At 29.9% G+C, this 24,688-nt stretch overlaps 2 protein-coding genes across 2 annotated transcripts in view; both read right to left on the bottom strand.

Annotated features, from left to right (window-relative positions):
• The window catches only part of LOC131847264 (homeobox protein ceh-19-like), a 101,940-nt gene that overhangs the window by 67,866 nt on the left and 9,386 nt on the right, over positions 1-24,688 (bottom strand). The window lies entirely within an intron of this gene.
• The window catches only part of LOC131847267 (uncharacterized), a 93,129-nt gene continuing 70,827 nt past the window's right edge, over positions 2,387-24,688 (bottom strand). The window contains exon 7 of the mRNA XM_059196798.1: positions 2,387-2,567. Within this exon, the coding sequence (XP_059052781.1) occupies positions 2,482-2,567 (86 nt within the window). The 3' untranslated portion in view covers positions 2,387-2,481. The remainder of the gene's footprint in view (positions 2,568-24,688) is intronic.

Genomic DNA, 24,688 nt, shown 5'->3' with positions numbered 1-24,688 from the left:
TAGGCCAACTATAAAGGTCAAGACATAAACCTCATGTTACAGATTGTATTGAATTGTATTTACAGGTAATTCTTTTTCTTAATTATTATTATTAAATATTGTCAATAGAGCATTCAACATAGAAGAAGTTCGTACATCATAATATCAAAATCATCCTTTATACCAAAGTCAAAACACTCCTTTATACTGCATTGCTACGCCAAACAAAAAAAGCATACATTTAAAAACTTAACGCCAATATCTGCCTTTTTATAAAAAAATTATAGTTTTTCATTAATGAAGTGAAAATGTTGTCTCCAGTGTTGAAAGCTCTAAGGAATATTCCTGACATATTTCAAAGTACATATATTAAACGTTTAATATGAGTTGGTCGTCCTAATCTTTCCAATTGCAATATTTTAGTGACTCTTAAAATTACGTACTACTACAGAACATTAGTCCCACCGAGTATATTATATTATATATATTATGAAAGACCAGTTTACTGGGTATTGAATTAGAATGTTAGAATAAATGTCATAGTTTTACAATTTACAAATGTCGGATCGCTTTCCTTCAAATTCTTCAATCTTCAGGACTGTTTAAAAATCTACATTCCTAAAGGTATACTCGAATGTGTTATTAGGTAACTATTTGTATACATTTGAGCATGAAGGTGAAGGGCTAGTAGTAAATCGAAATCTCGGTGTTGAATGGTCGACACCAGAATTAATAAAACTTGATAATTCAGCGATTTATCAGAAATAAGGAAGGTAGCCTCTGCTAGTTCTGGCAAATCCTTCTCACTAAATGTTTGTAGGGTCATACTGGCGGAATTAAACAAAACAATTCTAATTCAGTAGCCAGCCTCGATGAGCAAGTTTGAAAGTGAGAGATCACGGATCTAACATAACAAATTTACATTGAATCTTTAAAGAACCATTCACGACGAAGTCGATGTTAATAATAAACCACTAGAGTGGACTGGTTTCTGCAGCATCTGTACCTATAAGTGGTCACTTGGCGATGTACATTACAATAATTATCTACAACAACTACTTACAAAAAGCTCTTAGATTATAACTTAACATATATAAGCACAGTTTCGAAAGCTCATTCGTCAAGATCATGAGTAGGTGTAAGGTTATTGTGGTTATTAATATTACTTTAAATTCATTTACATTGTGCTTAAGCAACAGTAAATATGGTTAGAAAATAATAATACCATAAAATAAGCTAGGGTAATGTGTTGTAGCGAGATTATTAAATAATGTATAAGTAAAACCGTGCTCTTATTAAAATATAAACGAGTATTGAGTGAGATATTACAAAATTACACTTCAAATCTCATACTGTAGCTAGTGAGGTTTAATATTATTTAGTAACTTATTTTTGTTTTTTCTTCTATCCAGATTATTTACTGTGCTTGCTATGAACAACTCATTACTATGATTTTTTTATGATTATTCACTAAATTAACTAAAGTAAGAAATATAACTAGTTATTCCCACTGAAAATATTGATCCCAATTGAAACTATCTACTTTGGGTATTATTGATATCTGATTATATATTATCATAAATATCAAGTAAGTCAAGTCTCAATCCGTGATATATATATATATATATATGGTATATAGAAGACTCAAAAGTTTTGATAGAAGTTATAAACTTATACTGAATATATACGCATCATACATGAATCTTCATTTCAAAGAACTTAAGCGCTATGAAATTATTTGTTTCGACACATGCCTAGCTAAATCCCTTCTTGGGCCTCAATAAATTTCTAATAAATCCAAATGCAAATAGATTCTGTTGTTTTACATAACATTAAGTCAAACGCCTTTTATTTTAACATTTATATAATTAATATGAGTAGTGTATACTTTTCTTTCTTTTATCTCTAAACATCAAACAACATTGTACACTCATACAAGTTCATTAATACTTCACACTCATGTAGTTGTATTTCTTTCTTTAGTTCGCATTTCCTGCTACTTAATAGACATTTTCCATCTTAACTACACCAATTTATTGACATTCTGTCTTTTACATCCTATCTGATACATTTTTCAACAATTAACATTTCATTCTATTTATTCACAAATTCACATTATCTACCTATACTTCTGCATTGTCACTCTCAACTCACCAACGAGTAACTAACGCGTCTATGAAAATTCTCTCATTTCACATACGTGTCACAGCTTAAGTGTGAGTGGCTTTCTCTAGTGGGTTCACAATCGTAATAACGCCACTGAAGCAGGCCAAATAGTGATGACTCACGTAAGGCCCGCGGGGGCTTTGCTCACCGATAATGGGAGGCGGCTCTGTGAGTGTTGAATGATGGGCTGTGCGGCGGGGTCCGTGTGCTCGTCGTCATTGGGGCTATGCCCTGACCCTGGATCGGGGTCGGGCTGGGTTCCGCTATCGACGGGCTCCTCGGGCGGTGCTGCAGCGGGTCGCACGTCGAGCCGCGGGCGCGGCGAATAGCGCGGCGTCAGCGCAATGCCCCCAACGACTGGGTGCGATTTAAGACTCCCGCCTGGAGGACGTCGTGCATCATGCGCTCGTTCTCCTGGCGAACTGCCGACAAACAAACCAGAGGCTTAACCATAATCAATATTTGTGAATGGTAGGGGAGGACTTTGCCAGGGCCACAATTGAACCAAGACTGGGGTTAGTCTACAAGAAAATTGGTATATACAACTGACTTGAGGAGTATATGTATGTTACACAAAGTACATGAAATGCTATAGGTACCTACATTAAAATCGGTATTTAATACAATAGGTAGGTAATCTATAGAGAAGTTGTAGTATCATTATATAGACAAAATAAATAGGTAGGTACATTCAGGAAATTTGAGATGACATATTACATGATTTCATGGTACTATGATAAGATTATTAATTCATAGCTTATTAGTAGTAATTAAACATTTATTAATAATATTTTGTTAAACACTCAGGAGCATATGCGAAACATTAGATATTAGGTATATATTTATGTATTATTATATACTTGGATATTATTACTTTGTTATTAGAGAGACGACTTTACATTCCATGGGTTCTCTGTACGGCTCCATCGTGTGGCAGAAAGGAAAACACCAAGCAGTTTTCGGGATTTGTGACGCGGGTTTAGATTTGCCCATGTCAACACTCACCTTCACCTTCGTATTTCTCTCCCTGCTTAGCCAAATCTGGTAGGAGCCTGCTAGTGCAGCTTTAGATACACGATCTAATATTTCCCTCTGCAGTTTTATACAGGCCAATATCTTTTAGAAGATTGTGATATCTCGCACCTATTTCGACCGCATATAAATTAACCACTGGCCTTTTTTGTTAATAGTTTTAATAAACTAATTAACAAAATAGGAACTAATGTTCCTAATATTTATTTGTTTAATTGCATGGTTTTTATATATATTTTTTCCCATGAGCTGAATAAAATAAATGTATTTAACTATCCAAATACGTCTTCTATAATTAGAACTGTTAAATAATATATTTTAGTATTCCAATCCAAAATCTAGCAATAAATGTCTAATACATATTTTAGGTTTAATAAATAAAGTTTTCTGAAATATATCTCTGGACTTGAGAACGTTTTATTTCTATATTCCTCTCACATACACTTGTAAAAAAATCCACATCCTTTCGAATCTGAAAGTAAATTATGTTTGACACAATGAAACCCTATTGTATCAAATATAATATTAGCTTCCATATTGAACAGCATAATGGAACGGAACTAATCACAATGGAACTGACGGTTTACTCAATTCATTAATTAGGGTGGAACAGAAGAGAAACTATCAATACAAACAAGATGCTTATTTATTTCATTTTCAAAATCATACCTTTTCCAAATAGGTAATTCATTTTAGGTATAATAGCTGCCCGATGAAAAGGTAACCTATTAATTTGTTAACTCTGAATTAATTTTTTATATGAAGATTTTGAACTGATATTAAAGTTTCATTCTTCGGTAAGTTTTATGAATTCGTCGACTCGTATTCGTCGATTCGTCGTATATCCTTTACTCTTATAAAAAAAACTGTTGCATAATTAGTAATACACGGAGTCTTACCACGTTTTATTTTTATTGAGTTCCCGATGTTCCCGATGTTCCCAAAACGTGGTAAGATCCCGTGATTTACTAATTATTATAAATATATATAACGACCGCGTCAAACTTAAAATAGTAAAAAACTATTGTATTATGTGGTTACTTATTCGGTAAATATTTTTTAATGAAACATATTATATGCACTCTGCTGCCACATCACCATATAGACATACTTAAGGTATTTACAGTAATTATGAGTGAATATATGAAAAATTAAGTTTGTCAGTCATCCTAATATTACTCTCTCAAACTGTAATATACTGACATAGTGATATTTCTATAAAATCTTTTTTGTTTTATCGATAAAACTGATATCTATCTAAGAATTTCGAAACGAATTTTAGGGGGAAATCCAATTTAAATCTAATAATGTATTGATACGCAAAGTATATGAAGTTATTAAAACTACTTATGCGTGTCGGTAGAACTTATTTATATATACATATATATATAAATTTTAGGTTTTGTCCATCTGTTTGTAAGGGTGAAATAAAAAAATACAACAGATTATGAAAAGAATCATCACTAGAAGGCTACATTTTTAACAGTCAACATGGACGGACAACATATTCATATATTTTATATAATCATCTCGTATCGAGCTGTGTAAGGAATATTTCTGTGTCACCTCCTTCAAGAAAAGGTTGTAATTACGTTTTCTCTCGTCACTGATACATAATTGTATTACAAAGTTAATCATCTTATATATTTATGTCGTCTTTAGAACACTCGCGCACTACAGTTGGCCGCTAATTACCTTCATTATCACCGCGCTACGTTGGCTGGAAGAAACCTCTTTTGGAGATAAAAGTCCATCCTATTTCATAAGAATTTTATTGTTACAATTTACAAGTATAACGATAAATATAATAAAAATGGATTATTTTCCACCTACACTTCATTAGTTAATACACTAATGTACTTGAAGTCGTTAACATACTTGAAGATGTATGTCTATTTGTTAGGGAGATTTTAACATAAATATTATTTTTATAGTACACTATACAAATATTATATATATTTATATAATTTGTACCCACTTTTTATAAATAATATTTTATTTACTTATATATGTGTAGAATTACTTTTTAAGTAAAAGAAGTAACAAATATTAAATAATTACAAATATAACTGACAAATATGAGGTTTTCTTGTATGTTTATTACTATTAAAATACTGTAATATGTTTGGGTAAAGTTAGAGATAAACTAAAACCAAAGGATAGACGTACAGGTCCCAGTTAATTTACAATATTATACAGTGAGATTTATCCGACTCCAAATAGACAAAACTAGTAAAGCGACATTAATTTAACCTAAACAAATATTATGCCGAGGTGGGGATCTGGAGCTCGACGTATCAAGGAGAGGGCTGTCAACGGCGGAAATTAACAGGCCGTAGTAGATTTATTATCTTGTCTGGGGCCTAAATTGACGGCTTGCTCTAATCATCAGAGGGTTTTGGAATTTATTATTGTATAATATTTAATGACAAACAATAAATCATACTTTTTGAATCTTTAAGTGAAAGAACAGTATAGATGCCTCTTTCATGTCATGCCTCTTTTCCTGTAATTTCATAGGCTTATTTCGCCCTTCAACCACAAGTTACAATACAAGGTGCTTCTGACAGCGGCTGACATAAGTGAGACTGAGGTCTACTTCGATTTATATTTGATTTTATGCAAACAGACACTAATAAAGAGAGAGAAAAAGTAATTAAAGAACAAATTCTGTAATATATTGATTGGTTCGTCCATATATCGTAAATTGAGGCAAATTGGTACTTTGCCAACCCTGTATGGGACAGCTAAATTGGTTAAGATATAATGTTGTTAAAACTTCGGTGCCAGTAACGCGACAATTAAGGTTGCCTTCGCCAATTTATTCACTTTTATTTAATAAAAGACATTTACATTTTCGTCCAAGTTTGGATAAAATATCCATTATTTTTTAAACAAAAGCTGTCAATAACTTACTTTTAAAATTTGCAAATTAATTGACCATTAAATTGCTATTGATGGGTAGATTTTTATGTCTACATTAATACCAATTATTACTTTATTAGGTACTCAAAAATAATATATTCATAAATATATTTGTAAACTTTTACTTCCTCTAGTGAATTTATATTTCACAAAATACTTTGTTCAATAAAAAAAGAGAAAAAATACTTTTCAATTTGCCTTACATCTTCACTTATATTTTTTCTTATCATTATAGATGACAAGCTTCGCGTAGATCATTATCATCTGAAAGATTTATAATGACATGCCTTTCGTTCAAACGTTCCAAAACATGTGGCAAACATTCTTAAATTTATCATTATTGTTTATAACTTAAGATTACAAAGAATTTAATATTAATACTAACATAATAATTAACAATGCCACAGAATTAAAATTATCTCGTTTTAGATTCATCTTGCTTCGTATAGCTGTACACTTTTTTAATTGCTTGCTGCCAATTCGTTAAAATAAATGGCCACTTAATAACCCTTTAAATTGTGCACAAAGATTTCATTATTCAAAATTTAAATTAATTTTTCATTAACATTTTGGCTATATCACTCGATGACTAGGAATTTAAAGCTTCAATGTGAAAGCTTTGTGACTGAATGGATATAACCTATTCATAGTATTCTAGGTACCTTATATATAAAATTGTAATTCAGTTATAAATCAATTTTAGTTGTACATGTATGTATTTAACATTCTAGATACATCTAAACTTTGTTGATATCGATATATTGACTTTTGCATAACAATAAAAAGGTTTGTATGGGAATAAAGACGTATGCTCCTCAATAGGCATGTAATGGAATTCATACCACGAAACTCTGAACGCGTACTGTACGTGCATGAATTCTTACGTTTTTTGATGTCCCTTTAGTTATTTCAAATAAAATTGACACGTCAAGTTAAATTAAGAAACATATATGGTAGAAATATATTTCTCAACGTACCAAAAACGTAACTAAATCTTAAACAATTCCAATCTTGGAGTTCCGTGACAATAGTAATGATTTATTATTTTTCTTGTTCATATGATTTATTTCCCAACTAGGAGAAATTGATTACTATCAATTACATTAAAAAATAACTTCAATATTCCACCTATTCCGAAAGTTTACGTACGTTACAAGTATAATTCCGTATTTTCGTAGAATAGAATTTATTTACACTCCTGAATTGTTAAAGTACAAATAAAAGGTCACTAAAATACAATGAAGGTTATATTTTTATAACGAAACTCCATAGTTTTAAAAAAGAAACTCATTTTGAAGCGGTAATGAAAATGTACATGCATTTTCTTTAACCGCAAATAGTTAAAGCCAACAAAAAAAAAAAAAATCAGCGCTACGTTTGAACGGAAGTAGCCTCCACTCTGTCCTAACTACCTTTTAAACGCTTGTTTAGTAAGAGATTACGTACCGTTATAAAGATTGTATGCGCGAACATTTACAAACTCACCTGGGGCTACCATAATACAATGTAGCATTTGTTGTGCCTACATACCTATTTATATCATATTATCTTTTTAATTAATTAGGCTTGATCAGAAGCAATAATAGTGCAAAATTTCTCACCTGTTAAATAGTAGACCCATAGTTAGCATTGTATCACACACTGCTAACTATGGGTCTGATCTGGGTATAATTTTACAAGACTATATTGGATATTACTATTAATGTAATATATATATATATTTATAAAAACAAATCTGCTTTTACTGCATTCAAATAAATGGTCTGCTTTAAATGGTATATTATGGTTTTACACATATAATAATTTATGTATTATGTTACTTTATAAAAGCATTTATTACTATGACTTCATTTACGATGATGGATACGTACAAATATTTCCATTCTACAGAACTGTTTAAGTCACATTCAATACTTGTACATCGCAAAGGTAACTAAGCAATAAAGTTATAGAATACGTCCAGACTATTCACGGAATATGAAAGGGAAGGAAATGGAAATCTTTCAAAACTTCTTTCAGGCGACTATAAAATACTTAGTAGATACTTAGATCAAAGTGTTTAAAGTATGTAGTGTTACAAAATATATTTCTTCGTTATATAAAAAGTGACAGTTTTATTTTAGTAACCACTGAAATAATAATGTCTTTTTTTTCATATTACTTTGTCTGTACTTATTTGTATCGGCGTAAATATTTAGTTTAAAATGTAATATTATCTTATCTATGGTTTAATTATAATATTAAGTAATAAAAGTACGTAAAACTATTTTATTAATCAATTCAGTTTTTCATTAAACGTGGAATATTTTAAATTATAATAATGATATTAAATTTACAAGCAAAATACAAATCTTAATATCATTAAAAGTTTTGAGTTTGACGATATTATATTATGTTTTTTCCTGCGTTTGTAATCAGACCTGAACTCATTGTCCCAAGTTTTCATCGAAAATTTAAGAATCCCTGCTCACTAATATTACAATACAACAAAATATCCATTTATATATTGCGTCATTTTAGAGTACGTTCTTTTATTAATTTAATATATAGTATACAAATACATAACTGAGTTTAAAAATATTATATGTAATTCACTAAAATTGAAATTTATATTTAGTAATATTATCTACCTAAAATGGATATGTATTCAAAATTATGAGGTGTATCTACAATTATAAGTATATAACTTATAATTGTAGATACACCATAATTTTGCTGTGACAAATAATAAATATACAATAGATTCAGAGGTTCAAATGAGGATTTATAAACCTTACAAACGGAATTTAATAATTCATAAATATGCAACAGAGCCATGATAAATCAGTGTTATTAAAATGCACTAAGTATTTGAAGTGTAGCCAATCCCACGGAATTGGAGTTTGGCTGTGACCCAAGCTCTGATTGTTGCCATTATTATAAAACGTCCCAATTCATATTGCCACTGTAAGTAAATGTAGGGAAATATGTATTAAATAACTAATATCCGTCATTTCTCTTTCGTATAATTTCATGAATGTTCCTTCGACGATTCAAATAAGTATGAAATTTTATGATTTACTTATCTCTGTCATAAAGTGAAGGCGGTGAAGTATACAGACGAGTAATATATTACAAGGCATTATTTATTACGTTAAGTTTCAAGAGCAAGTATACAGTTACTTGTGAACTAAGTCTGACTATTTGTTACCTTTTCGAAATTAAACGGCCGATCTTAATGAAATTTAAAGTAAAGATAGATTGTATCATTTGTATCACGAGGACAGACAGGCTTCTTTTATCTCAAATAGTGTCACTGAGAAAAAGCATACAAAGGCAGTTGGTAAACTACAATGTAATTAATATATTTTTATAAGTTAATTCATATATAGTTCAATTATTACATTCACATACAAGTTATATATTATTGTGAAGAATTTAATAAGTACTTCACAATGATATATTACTTGTATGTAAAAGTGCTCTTATCCATTAGAGAATTATGAAAAGTATAGTCTAGGTATATTACAAGGTGGTATAAAAATGCTCAAGCGATGTTTGTATATTATCCCTCTCAGTACTAAGAACTCAAAATAGCTCCTTTGTAGTATAAAATATAATTTTTCTCCAAAGGGATGTAACGTTATATACAGATATGTTTATATATTTACTTTATGCATAGTAAAGAAAGAAACAGTATACATAACCATAGAATAAACTAACAGTCTTTCTATTCAGTGAATATTGAACAGGTATGCATATTTTATTTACTTGAATCACGTCGCATTAAACCCTGAAAATAAATTGAGACATGTTTCTTTCTATCTCATTAACTCAAGAAATCTTTTGTTAGACTTTCCGTTCATAAAGGTGAATGATAACCAGCTTAGTAAGCTTTGCCGTTCAATTTACCCAGCATTCTGTTTACCGAAGCAATTAATTAACTGCTGAAAATTACATCTGGTATGACGTGAACACAACGCGTGACTCCAATTGCAGTTTATTTTTACACGAGAGGTAATATAGTTGGCTGGAATGTTTGTTTTTACGATAGGTTTTTAGGAGATTAGTTTTTGGAAATGGTTGCTGCCTTAAGCCGTAAGACGGCTCCACTTTTCTGTAAAGAAACCATTTCTATGTCACTTTGTTGTGAGGTCAGTGATTCAGAAAATAACATTCCGTTCACTTTACTGTGGCAGAATATTTTTTTAGATCAAAGCGCTGAATATATTTAAATGTCCTAATCTTATTCAAAGTCTACTTAGGATTAAAGTAATATATATATACAAGTACCCATCACACACATTACAGATCGCATCACACTCTTCTCAGAGGTGTTTATGTTAAATGGTAAAAGCTGTCTTTACTACGAATAAAAACATAAAATAAGAAAACAATTATTACAGATAATAGAGTGCTGGGTCCTTCTAAAAACATAGCTATACTTCTTACAGATATTATTATATTATATATTTTACCTGTACCTGCCAACGTACTATGGAGAGCAGTATATCAGGAAAGAGAATCAAGAAGAAAAACGACCAAATTATTTTAACAGTGGATGTAAATGTCAACTAGATGGTGAAAAAGCTCTGAGTTAGACACATATTACGAGTAAAGGATAAAGGAGCAAGATCGTTACTACCTAAGAAAAAAAATTAAAAAGGATGACCAAATAGAAATGGGAAGTTGAAATAGTCAAAATAGAAGGGATCCTTTGAACAAGAACATAAGACAGGACAGAACGGAAAATATTAGTTGAGGCATTTGCTTGGAAGCAAGCAGAGTATCAATAAATTTTAGACTTATGTAGTTTAAACGGTACTACTGAAAAAAAAAACAAACGAAGAGAATGTCTGCATGAAAGGTTATAATAAAATAAAATAAGTTTTTCAAGATAATTAATACTACAGAGTACCTATAGATAGTTAAATAAATTAGAAAACATATCAAAGTAATATACAGTTGGGGTTCGATACATCCCAATAGTTTGGGATGTATCGAAATATTGCTTAGCGAAAAGAAAAAGCGATTAAAAGTTTGGGTAAAATATTATCAGTAAGTAATATTCAAAAAGTTCTGAATTCTTATATATACAGTGACACGCAGCAAAATGAAATATTATGTAGTATAACTAAACATTATATTTAAATATACATTTACTGTGTACATAGGTATACACGATTTAATAATATGTCAGCGTAAAGACTAAAATATTAAAGCTTAGAGGTTGAAGTATAGAATTTAACTTCCTTTTAGTACGTAGTCATACACTACTAAACGATGTACTGAAATTCTCACGAGGATATGAGATAACAGGTTCGCGCGGGCAAAGCTGGGATCAACAGGAACGTCGTATAAAATAATATGCACCAATCGTAGCGACCCATAGCAACTGGGGGACTACGATATTCAGCATCCAATTGTATGCACTATATTTATTAAAGATTTAAGATAAGTACATATTATCAATAATAGAAATGTCTTGTCACGTTGAAAACCATCCTGGAGAACCTCGCGGTTAATTCTTGGTAAATTAACTACGATCAGATTCGATTCAAACTTCACGCTCATGCCATCGTCATCCATCCCCTTGTTTTCCGCCAGCATATACCGTTAACAAAGGTAGATGCACCATTCTAACATAAATAAATAGTGTGCATAGCTATAATTCAACGAAAGTGTGAATTACAAAATATGAGAACAGAAACAAACAAAATCGTTAATAAAATAACCCTAGCGATTATTGAATCAACAAGTTAATAAATATTTCACCGCGCGCTTTGTATCAACTCGATAAAATGTTTCTTGTTCATGTACATCGTGTAATATTTTACTACCGAGAAAGAGATTAAATACTTGGACGTACTATACTTTTATTTCTTGGCAAGTATTTCGATGTATTTCTAAGTACTAATGAAATAATGATTCGAAGTCATTTTTGAAGTACTTATTGAAGTTTCTAATAAGGAAAGATTTTATTTTCTAGTAATCAAGTATTTACTTGAGATAACATATTTGTCTAAAGTTATAGGTACCAAGATAAAACGAACAAATTAAACTTTTAATTTCCATGTTGTAACAATGATAATTCTGATCTTTCTCTTTAATAAGCAAATGTTAGAAAATTACAATCTGAAGGATAAGATTAAGGATTGAATTAAAAATTAACTGGCACCTACCATTAATACGTACACAAGTAGAACTGTTAGACTAACGATCTGTTGAACGAGAGTAGTTAACGAAACCGCCGCAATATTTGTTTGTAAACGGACCCACACTAATACAAACAATTTGGATGAAAGTTTGTTCGATTCAGCTCCTTCGAGTGAATTCAATCTAAAAATGTATTGTTACAAGAAAATGCTATTACTTAGTCAATTGAAATAAAACTTTTGTCTCGTTTAGTATTTGTGGGCTGAGATTACACAGACAAGTCGTAAAAAATATGTATCTATTCGTAATCTATACATATAAATAAAATTGGAGTGTCTTTTTGTAAATTAATTAATAACCGTTTTACTATATAGTAAAACGGTTATTAATTAATTTACAAAAAGTGTATGTACCGTATTTATGTTCATATGCATATGCATATGAACATAAATACGGTACATACACCAAAATATTTTTATTACAATTTTTGTCTGTCTGTCTGTTTATTCAGACTAATCCCTGAAATAGCTGGACCGATTTTGACGGGACTTTTATTGGCGTACCTGATATAATAAGAAGTAACCTAGACTACTTTTATTTTAGAAAAATCAAGTTAAATTCCACGCGGACGAAGTCGTGGGAACAACTAGCATATCCCGCAAAAATAAAGTTACTCTTATACTTTGTTAGTCATAGCCGTCTGACGATAGTCGTCTTGACTACATGTACTGTGTAATATTGCTTAAAATATCTCTATAAATACACTAAAATGATATGAAATAACATTACTACACATCTCATGGAGAATATATAGATTCTTTTTCCTTTAATATTTTCTTATAACAAAACAATAAAAATAAGTCAAATAACTGACTATAATAAAACAATAAGACCTCATAGATTTTTTAATAACTCATACAAGATACTGTTGTTCTAAATTGCACTTCAACTAAAAGTACATTCTCCGAATGCTTTTATGCTTGTCGTTAGGCAGAAAGGAGATCTCTGATATTTTAATTTCATGGTCTGATTTCGCTCGCTTACTGATGGAAACGAAATGTAGAGGTATTAAAAAACAACTTGAAAATTTTCAATTAACAGTCCATCTACGTGTACTCATGCGAATCGATAATTGCCTACGTTGGTACATTGAAACCATTGCGTACTTATGCATGTAATAAGAACAGACACGTATTACCCTCTTCATTCTTAACTTCGTAGATTTTAAAGTACATATACACTATACTTCAAGATATCATTTGCTTCAAGTTGGCGTGCACAGTGTAAATTGTAAACGTGTAAAGTGGGTCACAAAGGGACCAGTTAACAGTTAAATTTGCTGTGAGAAGTTTAGTACCACACTTGTTTTTGTTCATTGAAAACTTTACGTGTATGTTCGTTTCTGTTGAATTCCTGTACGTGAATCAATATTTATATCGTTTCTGTCTTAGTAGTAACTACACATGAAGATTATTTTTTGTATCATTTTAAATTATTTTAGATTTTACATTTATTACGTAAAATGAGTTTTAAGCTAAATTGGTTATGTTATTAAAAGAAATACTATTGGCGCTACACCTACGTAATGTTTATTTATAAATCGTATTTTATAAACACAACTTTGCACTTTACGTTGATAGACAAATTGTTTGGAAACTGTTTACCACTTAACCGTCACTTTTAAACAATATTCAGACAAAACTTTGCATCAAGTTTATAAACTTGTTTCAGATGAGTCCCCTTCAATTACATGGAACAAGATTCAAGTTTAGTTGTGTTACAGTATCCGTTTACTTACTATAAACACAATTAGAGCTAGATTTTCGATAAGTAAAATTATGAAATATTTTGTTAATCTACGATCATATTATATGTTATTAGTCAGTAAATGCCAAAGCCTTCAATCCATAAATACCTCTATTTCAATTGTATCAATATCGATTTAAGATTAAAACATTGTTAACCTGAATAAATCACCTTATTTATTCTCCTAGATTATGTTACCTATATATAATTATTCTGAAATACTCAAGGTTAAATAATGATGTTGAAACATTTAAAGATCTTCACTTAACATCATGTTTACTATAATGTTAGGATAAAGTTTGAATAATTTAACAAAGATCAAAATTTAAAGAGATAATAGGGCTGATGTATTTCTACTTGCACAGTATTGAATAATGAATTCATTATCCTTCCCCGCCATGCGTGACGGTGTGTACCTACACTAAAGGCGAATTAACTTAACTCGTGAAATAATTATACAAGCAAATCTCCGCTTAATTTGTGGTTACATTACTTCTCACGCTGTTCACTTGAGATACTGCGATTAAGAAATATTTGCGAAAGTACACGTGCCTTTACAGCTTTGAATGCTCGCAATTTATTTAGGAATTTCACATACTTTGTTGGTCTTAAGTTGATATAAACATCCTTTAGGGGTTTTTTTTAAAGTCTACTTTTATAAACCCACTTCAAAAAGTAAGGACCCAATTTGACCGTTTCGACTATCTTTGAAAAGAACGTTTTCAGTTCCACTGAATTCTATATTTTCTATTCTCAATTAATTTAGACGATGCTTTATTAATTGTTTTTGAATTTATCAATTAATTGTATGGTTCTATTATAGTCTTTAAATATTGAATATTTTATTATGTAACTTTCAAACTATGTATACGAGAACAATTACTTAATTTCAATTTGAAATATGTAGTTCATAAATTACTTTCAACGCCGCCTATATTTGTTAACCAGAGCATTTCTGAATAATAAAACAATGATCCCAATTAAAACTCACAATATTTATCGCTTTTGAAAACATTTATATCATTTGTTGTCAGTGCATACAAAGATATTTCAATTAATTACATCAGCGATGATTATCATCAATTCAATTCAACGCTTTTATTATAATTCAAATGTATAGCATTTCTTTTTTATAAATAATTTGACACCATCGTAATCGTTTACGTACCTATTTGAAACCAAAGGTCCTCCTAGCGATACACAAATATCAAAGCAAATGAAACTAAAAAAATTGGCCGCCCACTGCCACGTCGAAATTAAATATATCCAGCTAATTTTGAATATGTGAAGTATTGTTTTTACAGCGATGTTGACAGTTGGCGATACCTCTGACTATATGGGATAACGTTCGTGTGATATTGAGTGAAAATTTACTAAATACTAAAAACATAGTTTTAAAAGTCGACTTTTTATATAATAGTTAATATACATATAGGCAATACGTGTAGTTAATCTTAGATACACTTGGCCTATACTACGTGCTATTAACTATTCTGTGCCTTACTGTACCGGTATGTACAGTGCATTGTAAGCGATGAAAGTTTGCGTTTCGATGCATGAACTTACTATACATACGTTATATACGAGTACCTACTACTAGAGCAGTAAAGCTCCAGACGATACAATAGATCCTGTAGTTCAACTTCAGTTTCCATTTAATATTCTGTATAAAGAGGAAAAAAGGCTCGGAGTATGCTTTGTAGTATGTGTATTAATTATACAACCTACACTGTATCTTTGAGAATTTTTAATAGTAGTATAGAAAACAAAAGTAATATGAACTGAACTATTTATTATAAGTAAAATTTTACATAATTTCGAATAAGGAGAAATGTCTAGAGCATGTTTTAGTTTCTCTTTTTACGATATTACAAGCAAATAAAGATTTCTATTACTTAAATATTTTATACCTAAATTAGTAATTTCTGAAGAATTAGGCACAAAAAATTAAAAAAAGACTAAGTTCTTAAGAAATTACAGAAATTCTATCCGATTGAGAGATTTCTTCCCATTAATCCTTGAATAACTAAAAAGACATTAGTAACTGAATTAAATAACTGAAGGAATGTAGTTTTAAATGTATCATTTTTTAGTCGTGATCAATTACCAAGGAACTCTTGTTTTTATTGTCATTGATGATATGTACTCGTATATACGAGTTGTATAGTTCTACCTACATATAACTCTCTAAAGACATTTCTATGTTTATATATTTGCTATTTAATTACCCTAAACAGGACGGACCATTACATTTGATACAGCTGTAGAACATATTTTGGATAAGATACTCATTGTTTCAATAGAGAGCAGGGCCGCAGGATACAGCTACCTAATTTACAAACGTAAAAATAAAAACGTAAAGAATAATCGTCAAATTAGATGGACCCTATATACTACTTAGCATGTAGAAGGACACTAGCTACTTTCTATCACGGTCAATCTATATACCCGACCAACACGATATCGGTAGTGACATGTAGTTGTAATAAAATAAGTTTATCCGTTCTGCATAAATTAAGAGCAAGAATTTAAATATCACGACCAGTATACAGCTTGTAATAAATAATACAATCAAAATCTGATATAAAAATCTGAAATATTTACGAACTCGTTCTGGAATTTAATACCATCTATACCTATTTGTTATTGGCCTAGATACTTCGGGCCAAAAACAACACATAGATTTATACAATAAATTTTGTCGGCAGTAAATATAAATATTATCTTTTCTCTGATAATCTAATCACAGACGCTATATTTCGTACAATTCTATATACCTTACTTTCATATTCTAATTTTAATGTTCCACAAATACGAGTATACACTTAAATCGCCATAAAAATAGCATGGGATCAGCACAGGAGTACATTACATATACACATACACTCATTCTGTTAAAAACAGAATCATTAAAATCTTTCCCGAATTAGCAACTACCCATATAGGTAGGTACACAAAGAACACAACATTTGAGAAAAACAATCCAATCGCCTTTCTTATGATTAATTATAAGGAATTGAAGTATGGCGGTATACTGCTCTGACTGTATTCTGAACCATGTAACTATATATGTACTAGTTGTACTGGGTACTTATATATTTTTAGAAATCATAAAATATTCGAATTTAAATTAAAATTTTGATTGTTTTATACGTAAATTAAAGAAATTACAATGATATTACATTGTCTCTTTATTTTACACAGACATGAAAGAAATACGGTTTGCTAGCTCCAATATCCTGTACGATCCATAAATTTCCTTGATACAATCAAATAACGTCAGGAAAAAGACACTTGTTGCTTGCATAAGTTCCTAATGTCTGTATACAATGTTATACATTCAGTACATAATAATATTTTGTACAAGTAAAGCATAAGTTGACGAATATTTAATGTATAGACAGGAAATTTATTGGTACCTCCTTTTACCAACACAAAAAGTTTTTCCTATATGTGTTTCGAGATATCTTTCCCGATTCTCGACGAATCTATATATTTGCGTAATCGATAGGGGTTACTTTCATCTTATACGAATTTGGTTTCAATTGACGCTTATTTTTTTATGGCACGAATTCCTAAATTACGTAGTCAGGCTACTATTACTACACCAATACTATTGGATAATTTTAATATAGTTATAATATAAATTAGTATGTACCAGTGACATTATTATAAGTGGATGAAGAACCTGAAGGATGGACTAGAATTATAGACCTTGATAAAAACTAGCCTATATTCTTCTCAATCACAATTATTACAGGATAATTGCTTAAGACTAAAATTAACATTCATAATATATATTTTTTAAACTAAATTAATTTGTAATTATGGTACAAACCTCAACTGCCAATCTTTATTAATATTGTTAAAATAATAGTGCCGTTATAAAAATACAAGTAATTATAAATACGCAATGGGAAAAATTAATCTAGAAGAATAGAACGATAAAATGAAAGTCAACAGGCATCTGTTTTGTAATTTTATTATTCATGAAAAAATCTTTTTTAGTCATTGGAAATACAAAAACAGCTTTTATATCAAATTCATATCACAATGGACTATACAGAATGCGGAGTGTCCTTTCAACCGAATCGAAGCACCTATTATAAAAATTGTGTTGAATAGCCATCTTTGGCAGCAACTTTGGAAATGTTTCGTTATGGAAATACCGAATTATTCGTAATGCTCACTTTCATTCATATTAACAAATAAGTAGCAGCTTTAAGGATAAACCAAAACTTTGTTGGACAAAAAATATCATATGTAGGTATATTTTTACACAATAAATTTATTTGTACAGTGCCCATTCATTCACAGTAGATAGAATTATATAGAAATATATACTTAACTGGCATTTCAAAGTATGAACAGTATAGAGTTTAATATAAATATAATCTTTGTTGATAATAATGTTAGGCACTAGTTCATAAAATGGTTTGGATTGATTGATTGAATGGATGCTATTTCTATTGTCTCATCCGCTTTCATATGTCGTCTCATATATACCGGATTCTGGTTATTTCTGGATACTTCAATTCATTCTTTCTGTTCCTAATTGTCAGTTCTCTATTATTTAATATATTTTCTCCGTTTACCTAGTCTTCTTTCTTATTACTACAACAATTTCTACCACTGCTAAAGACATCGTAATTAAGGATTTAAACCTTAGGACTCAGAAACATGAAATTTTCGCATTTATTACAATCTTCATTCATACTACATGTGTTAGTAGTATGTAGTTTACAATTATCTATAAACTCTAAGGATGTATAGTTTTAGTCTAGCAGTTATTTACTTTCATGCATCATCGGTAGGCTATAAAAATTTTAACAAGAATTCAGAAAGCGCTTTTCTATTTTCTAAACTGTTGTACATTTTTCACATATTCAAACATACTATTTTAAACCAACCCAATAAAACGTACTTGTACTATAACAAATTACAAGATTCATATTTAAAGGTATTTTAAAAAAACTGTAATTAAGACAACATTGATACAATATCTTTTTAAATGTCATGTGATATGAGATAAAAGAAAAAATATAAAAGTATCAATAGATTACATGACATTACAAATCTTTCTCTTACATGAAACCGAAACGTCATTAAAACCGCTAACAAGGTTGTTAAACTTTGACTAAAAAACAGTGACACTTACTCTACAGTAGAATTCATTTGGGAATAAAATTTAATATAACTCAAAATCTTAACCATGTCAAAAATTTTTATTATTCAGCATAAAAATTATTCGCCATTGAAACGAGTAAAAGCATACTTCCGGTATGCGGAAGGAATTTCGAATGAAATGATGATGAAATACATGTATGTATAACGTAAAACTGGCTAGGGAAGTCTAGACAGACTTATCATGTTGAGATCATCGGTCTGAAGGAGAAGTCAAGAGATTCCTGAACGGGTATGAATACGTACCAATTACCTATAGTTAATGCAAGTAATTGTATTTAAGACTATAAATATACTCTTTGTCTATATTGCTAGAAATCTACCATGAAGATACTATAAAGATTAAAATGGCAAATTTAATTTCTAATACTGGCTAAGAATTACATTTTATAGTTATTGATATAGATTTATAGCTGTAATTAATTTTATCGCTACATACACCGTGAAATATTTGAAAACAAAAAGTCACTATGTTAATTTTACACGATAGTATTTTTATAGTACCATATTATTATGATTGTAATATTTTATAGTCACGTCAATCTAATGTGGTTAATTTATAAGGATACTAAATTTCTTTGATTCTTATAGATGTAGGAACGGAAACAAACAATAGGAGTATAATGGCAAGGCCATTTAATCAAGCACTTGTTGCCGATACCGATTTCGACTCAAGTAAATAAGGGTCGCTTACAAATATACGAGAAACTTTTTTTTATTACAATTTAAATAATTTATAAAGTATCTATGCAGAAGGTATATATATACTGGCATTGAAATTCTCTTGAACTAGATAAAAATAATATAAAGTAATTAAGTTCTGTACTTATTCACTGTAGTATTTTTAATACTCTTTTACCATAGAACATTTATATAAAATCACTAAAGCAATTTTTATTATTTTTATCTACTTTACATACAAAAAAATCGTAAAGTTACACGAAGCAAAACTGCCCGATTGTCTTTTTGTGTGTTAAAGTTTCATGTAAAACCGGCTGGAGAAAATAGGATCAAATATCACAGTACCTATATTTTGTTAAATATAGCTCAACATTCTTTCTTTCTTTCTTTCTTTCTTTCTTTCTTTCTTTCAACATACAGGCTAAAGAAAGTTAAGAAAAATACTTCGTTTAACTTTAGTGAATATGTTTAATACGGCACCAATTTTTTTTTATATGAATTTTAATAACTATTAGATGGTGATTTACAAATATGTATACATATAAAGTCACAGGCACAAGTAGTCTGTCTGTTGTTCTGTGTTAAAATAGTTGAATCAAAAAATACACATGTGAGGAGTTTATCTCTCTAGGCTCGCAACAAAAGTTTATTAAACAAAAACTCGTACACGCAAAAGCGCCTACAATCGACTACGCGCCTGATTTATTTCTACAAGTTTAACGTTGTTTTCTGTTTCGAAATTCTCCTCATAATTACTTGCCTATGGGCAACAATTTATTACACAACTCTACAATTTTTCATCCTGTAATATCTATGTAATACATGCCAGTTTTTAGCTTTGAAAATTCATGTTATACATATAAATACACTTAGTTACTAGAGAGATTTTAGACATTCCTCACTGAAATAGAATATTCAACAAATGAAGTAAAATTGTTACTTTGAATGGTTTCTACGGAAATGAGAAACATGAATTCACGGCGCGGCGTTTAAGATCCGGGAAAGAGTTACAGATTTCATAACGAACCTGCAATATAATTTGTACATAAATCGTAGGCTACGTTTATCACTCAGTTCATCTTTGATTATAATCCTGTACATATTTATTATATTATCAAATTGAATTTGTCCGATGAACGCTTACTAAAATTAATTTAACCTGATACACTCAGTTCAATCAAGTTAAATAAATAGCATTATAGCATTAGATTTCAAAAATGTGCACTTGTATATTAATCATTGTCAATCTATTATAATTTGATTTACCCTTTATAACTTTTGAAGAGGTCAATAAAAATTAATGGAATTAAGTTTCAAAATTGAATAATCTCCTACAATTAGGTTCTACAGAATGTTCTTAAACTTTTATGTAAACTATAAGAATATGTTATATAGCATATCAGAATTAAAACATAATAAACTCAAAGTTATATTTCGAAATATTTGTGTAATTTACTTATTCTTATGTATCTGAATAATAAACTTAGAAAAATGTTAATAAATTACAAGAAAACAAATGTACTGCCCCTAATCTATGTAGAAACTATGCTCCCAATCCATTAGGATTGACGGTAGAAAACTTTGTTTCCATAAGGTTATTTTGTACAAGTGAACGCAATACAGAATGATGGATGGGGACAGCCCTCGGTGACTTCAGCCGAAATACAAACCTTCCATTACGTATGTAGGTAGATGTAATAATTTTCACAGCATATTTTGCATGCCAAGCCTTTGTATGTCGAGTAAATGGACACGGGAAATCGCCCACATAAAAGATGAGTACCTAGCTAACAGGTTGCTAATAATTTTCTTGAAAGTAGACCACCACAGAGTTTGCGCTGACGTTATATTGCCACATTATTTACTGAACTCTGCAAAATATCCAATAATGTAGTTCAAATAAATATTTGGTCGATATTATTAGGTTTAATATAGTAATTTTGCCACTATTACACATTATTTAATATATGTATGTACTATTATGTATTATAATGTTATACGTTTGTTATAATAATAATCTAATAATGTCATCAAAACTTTGAAGTCGTTGGGAACAGTAGTGTATTAGATGTCAATATCTCCATAATCGCAGAAACACTGAGTTATTCGATACCTTTATTAAAGTTCTGTAGAAAATAAATAAATATACATTATTGTTAATCCTTATCCTTACTAAAATTATAAACATGAAAGTTTGTGAGTATGGGTGGATATTTGTAACTCATTCACACGAAAACTACTAAACGCATTATTATGAAATTTTACAGTATTATCTAACATATAGGCTATATTTTAAAAAGATATTATGTAAATGTAACGCGAAATATAATGTTATCATTGTTAAATGTCAAATAGTCGGCAAAAAATTTCCAATCTGCGAGCCATTTTGGCGTGCTCTGCAAAAACAGTTAAAAGTTACATGAATATAATATATGAACTCTTTTTGTAGACCTATTTAAGAGATGAATTTGTTATCTCTTAAATATGTCTATAAAAAAATCCGCGTTTCATCTTTTATGTGAAAACCGATATAGCCAAAATAGTGAACTATAAACGTATACCTACATATATTAATTTGGATAGTGTAATGTGTAAATCACAATACTAAATTAATTAATATCAAAATATCGTTTTTGGTATTTAAAATAGATCAACTTTGTCCTCTATTCTAAGTAATTTGAAAGTTTCGATGATAACCCTACAAAACCTTATCTTACTTTACACAATATAGAACATACGTCTCTCAAACTGTGTTACGCCTTCACGACTATACCACAGAATTTTTATTAATTGTGGTATAAATATAGATGGGTCTTACGAAAAGAATATAGGCAACTAGAAGTACTAATCACGCTACGATCAATAGAGGCGGAGCTGCATTGAATAATGTTGCATAAACGCGAAAATTCGATGCAGGCACAGTTACGGTCAGCGAGCAGTAAATAATGAAAAAAAAAAGCAAAGAGCAAAGGCTACAACTAAAGTAACTATGCTGTATCTCTATAAAATAATTAACTATATCACCCAATTGAGATACTTCTTTGAAAAATGGATATATACTGACTGTATGATACTCACTATATTATCTAAAAAAATATAGTTAGTATGATTCCGTCAAGGTAGTTTTTTAAGTTTACTATGTCATTTAACCATTTTCCTCCACTGCCCACACATTATTTTTAATAACTCACTGTAACTTGAGTATCTGAACTCCACCATTATATTTTTTTCTTTTCAGTGTAGGTGTGCTTAAAGTTTACGTGCTATAAAGATACTGAAAAAAAACTGTTTCATGTCAACAAAGAAGGTGAATCATCTACACTATCATTAGTGTTTAATGATGCTTTACAACACCAAGGTAAGGCAATAAGGCTTTACCTGTAAACATTGTTCCTAATAAAATGGAAGTAATGATTTAATTACAGAAGGCGAGGAAACTATGTACTGACAACTTCAAATTACATTTATACGATATTTTACGTTGTATATTGAAGGTAGATTAATTAATAAGATTTTCTTGTAATAGTTTTCAATATTTGAAACTATGGAGTTACAGTAAACTTTATAAGTACAGTAAATTTAAAAAGTCTAATATCAAGTCAAACATCATCTTTTGCAAATGTCAAATAGATATTTTTTTTTATGTCTAGTAAAATAGATATTTCAAGTATTAAAATTTTAAGATATTCAGCAATTTTTTTATGTAGGTACGAAAGTAATATTTAAAATGTACATGTATGTTAAAGTATGTTACTAACATACTATGATTTTAAATGTTATCTACTTTATATTAAAATTATAGAATGCGTCATTTACACAATCGACCTTTTTGAATACTGCCGATAATAATAATTAGAATTTTCTAGTTCACAATTCAGGCCAATGTCGTTACTATATCCTTTCTGTAAGAAATATTAACGCTATAAATACATGTAAATTAAACGATTGTGGGCTTATAGAATTTTTAAATTATTTTTAGCGATTAGACTTGTTTATATACAATAATCTATCACTCCGCTAGATCGCACAGTAACAGACAGAATGACAACACTGAGTTCTTGGCATTTGTTCGCCCTCATTCGTGTGGAAATTTTCGAATCAAGCGTGAAATTAAAAAAGTTTAATATCCCGTGTGCATATATAGATGTCTGGAAGTAAGTTTCGATGTGCCAAAGTACGTTTATCTCTTTTTGCTTCGTACTAATAAATACTAAAGGCCTTACACATATCCGATTTGGACACGATATCTATTTTTTTATGTAATTGAAGTGTCGAACAAGCTGAATACCCTGATGAGCTGTGCAGCACTATGGATATTATGCCTTTATGTACTACGTAGTACTACTCTCCATGTGTGTATCTTTTAATATCCTCTCTATCCTCTATATCCTAGCACCGTACCCTGTATATTAGTTTATTGCACAAAAACGAGTATAATACGCAACATTCTGTACCATAATTTATTCACGTATTTATTTACCATATTCTTTATAATATTTCATATTGGAATTTAGAAATATGATATTACTATCCTGCTTATCTCTCTGTAGTAACTACTAAAATTAATTTTGAATAATAACTATCGTGGGTTAACGAAGTAATTATTTATGTTGGCTTTACTCACGTCTTATATTCGGGGTTCAACGGTCGTACAGACCGTAAATGCCGACAATAAAGCCAACATAAATACCTAATTTATAACGGTCTTTAAATAATCAACCGATTTCAAAAGGAAGGAAATCCCTAATTCGCCTATATATGTATTTTTACTGAAGGTAAC

Source organism: Achroia grisella, unplaced genomic scaffold (assembly GCF_030625045.1).
Source record: "Achroia grisella isolate CSIRO2021 unplaced genomic scaffold, CSIRO_AGI_Agris_v1 utg517, whole genome shotgun sequence".
Lineage (NCBI taxonomy): Eukaryota > Metazoa > Arthropoda > Insecta > Lepidoptera > Pyralidae > Achroia > Achroia grisella.
The sequence above is the reverse complement of the archived record's forward strand: the minus strand, read 5'-3'. Positions and strand labels throughout refer to the sequence as shown.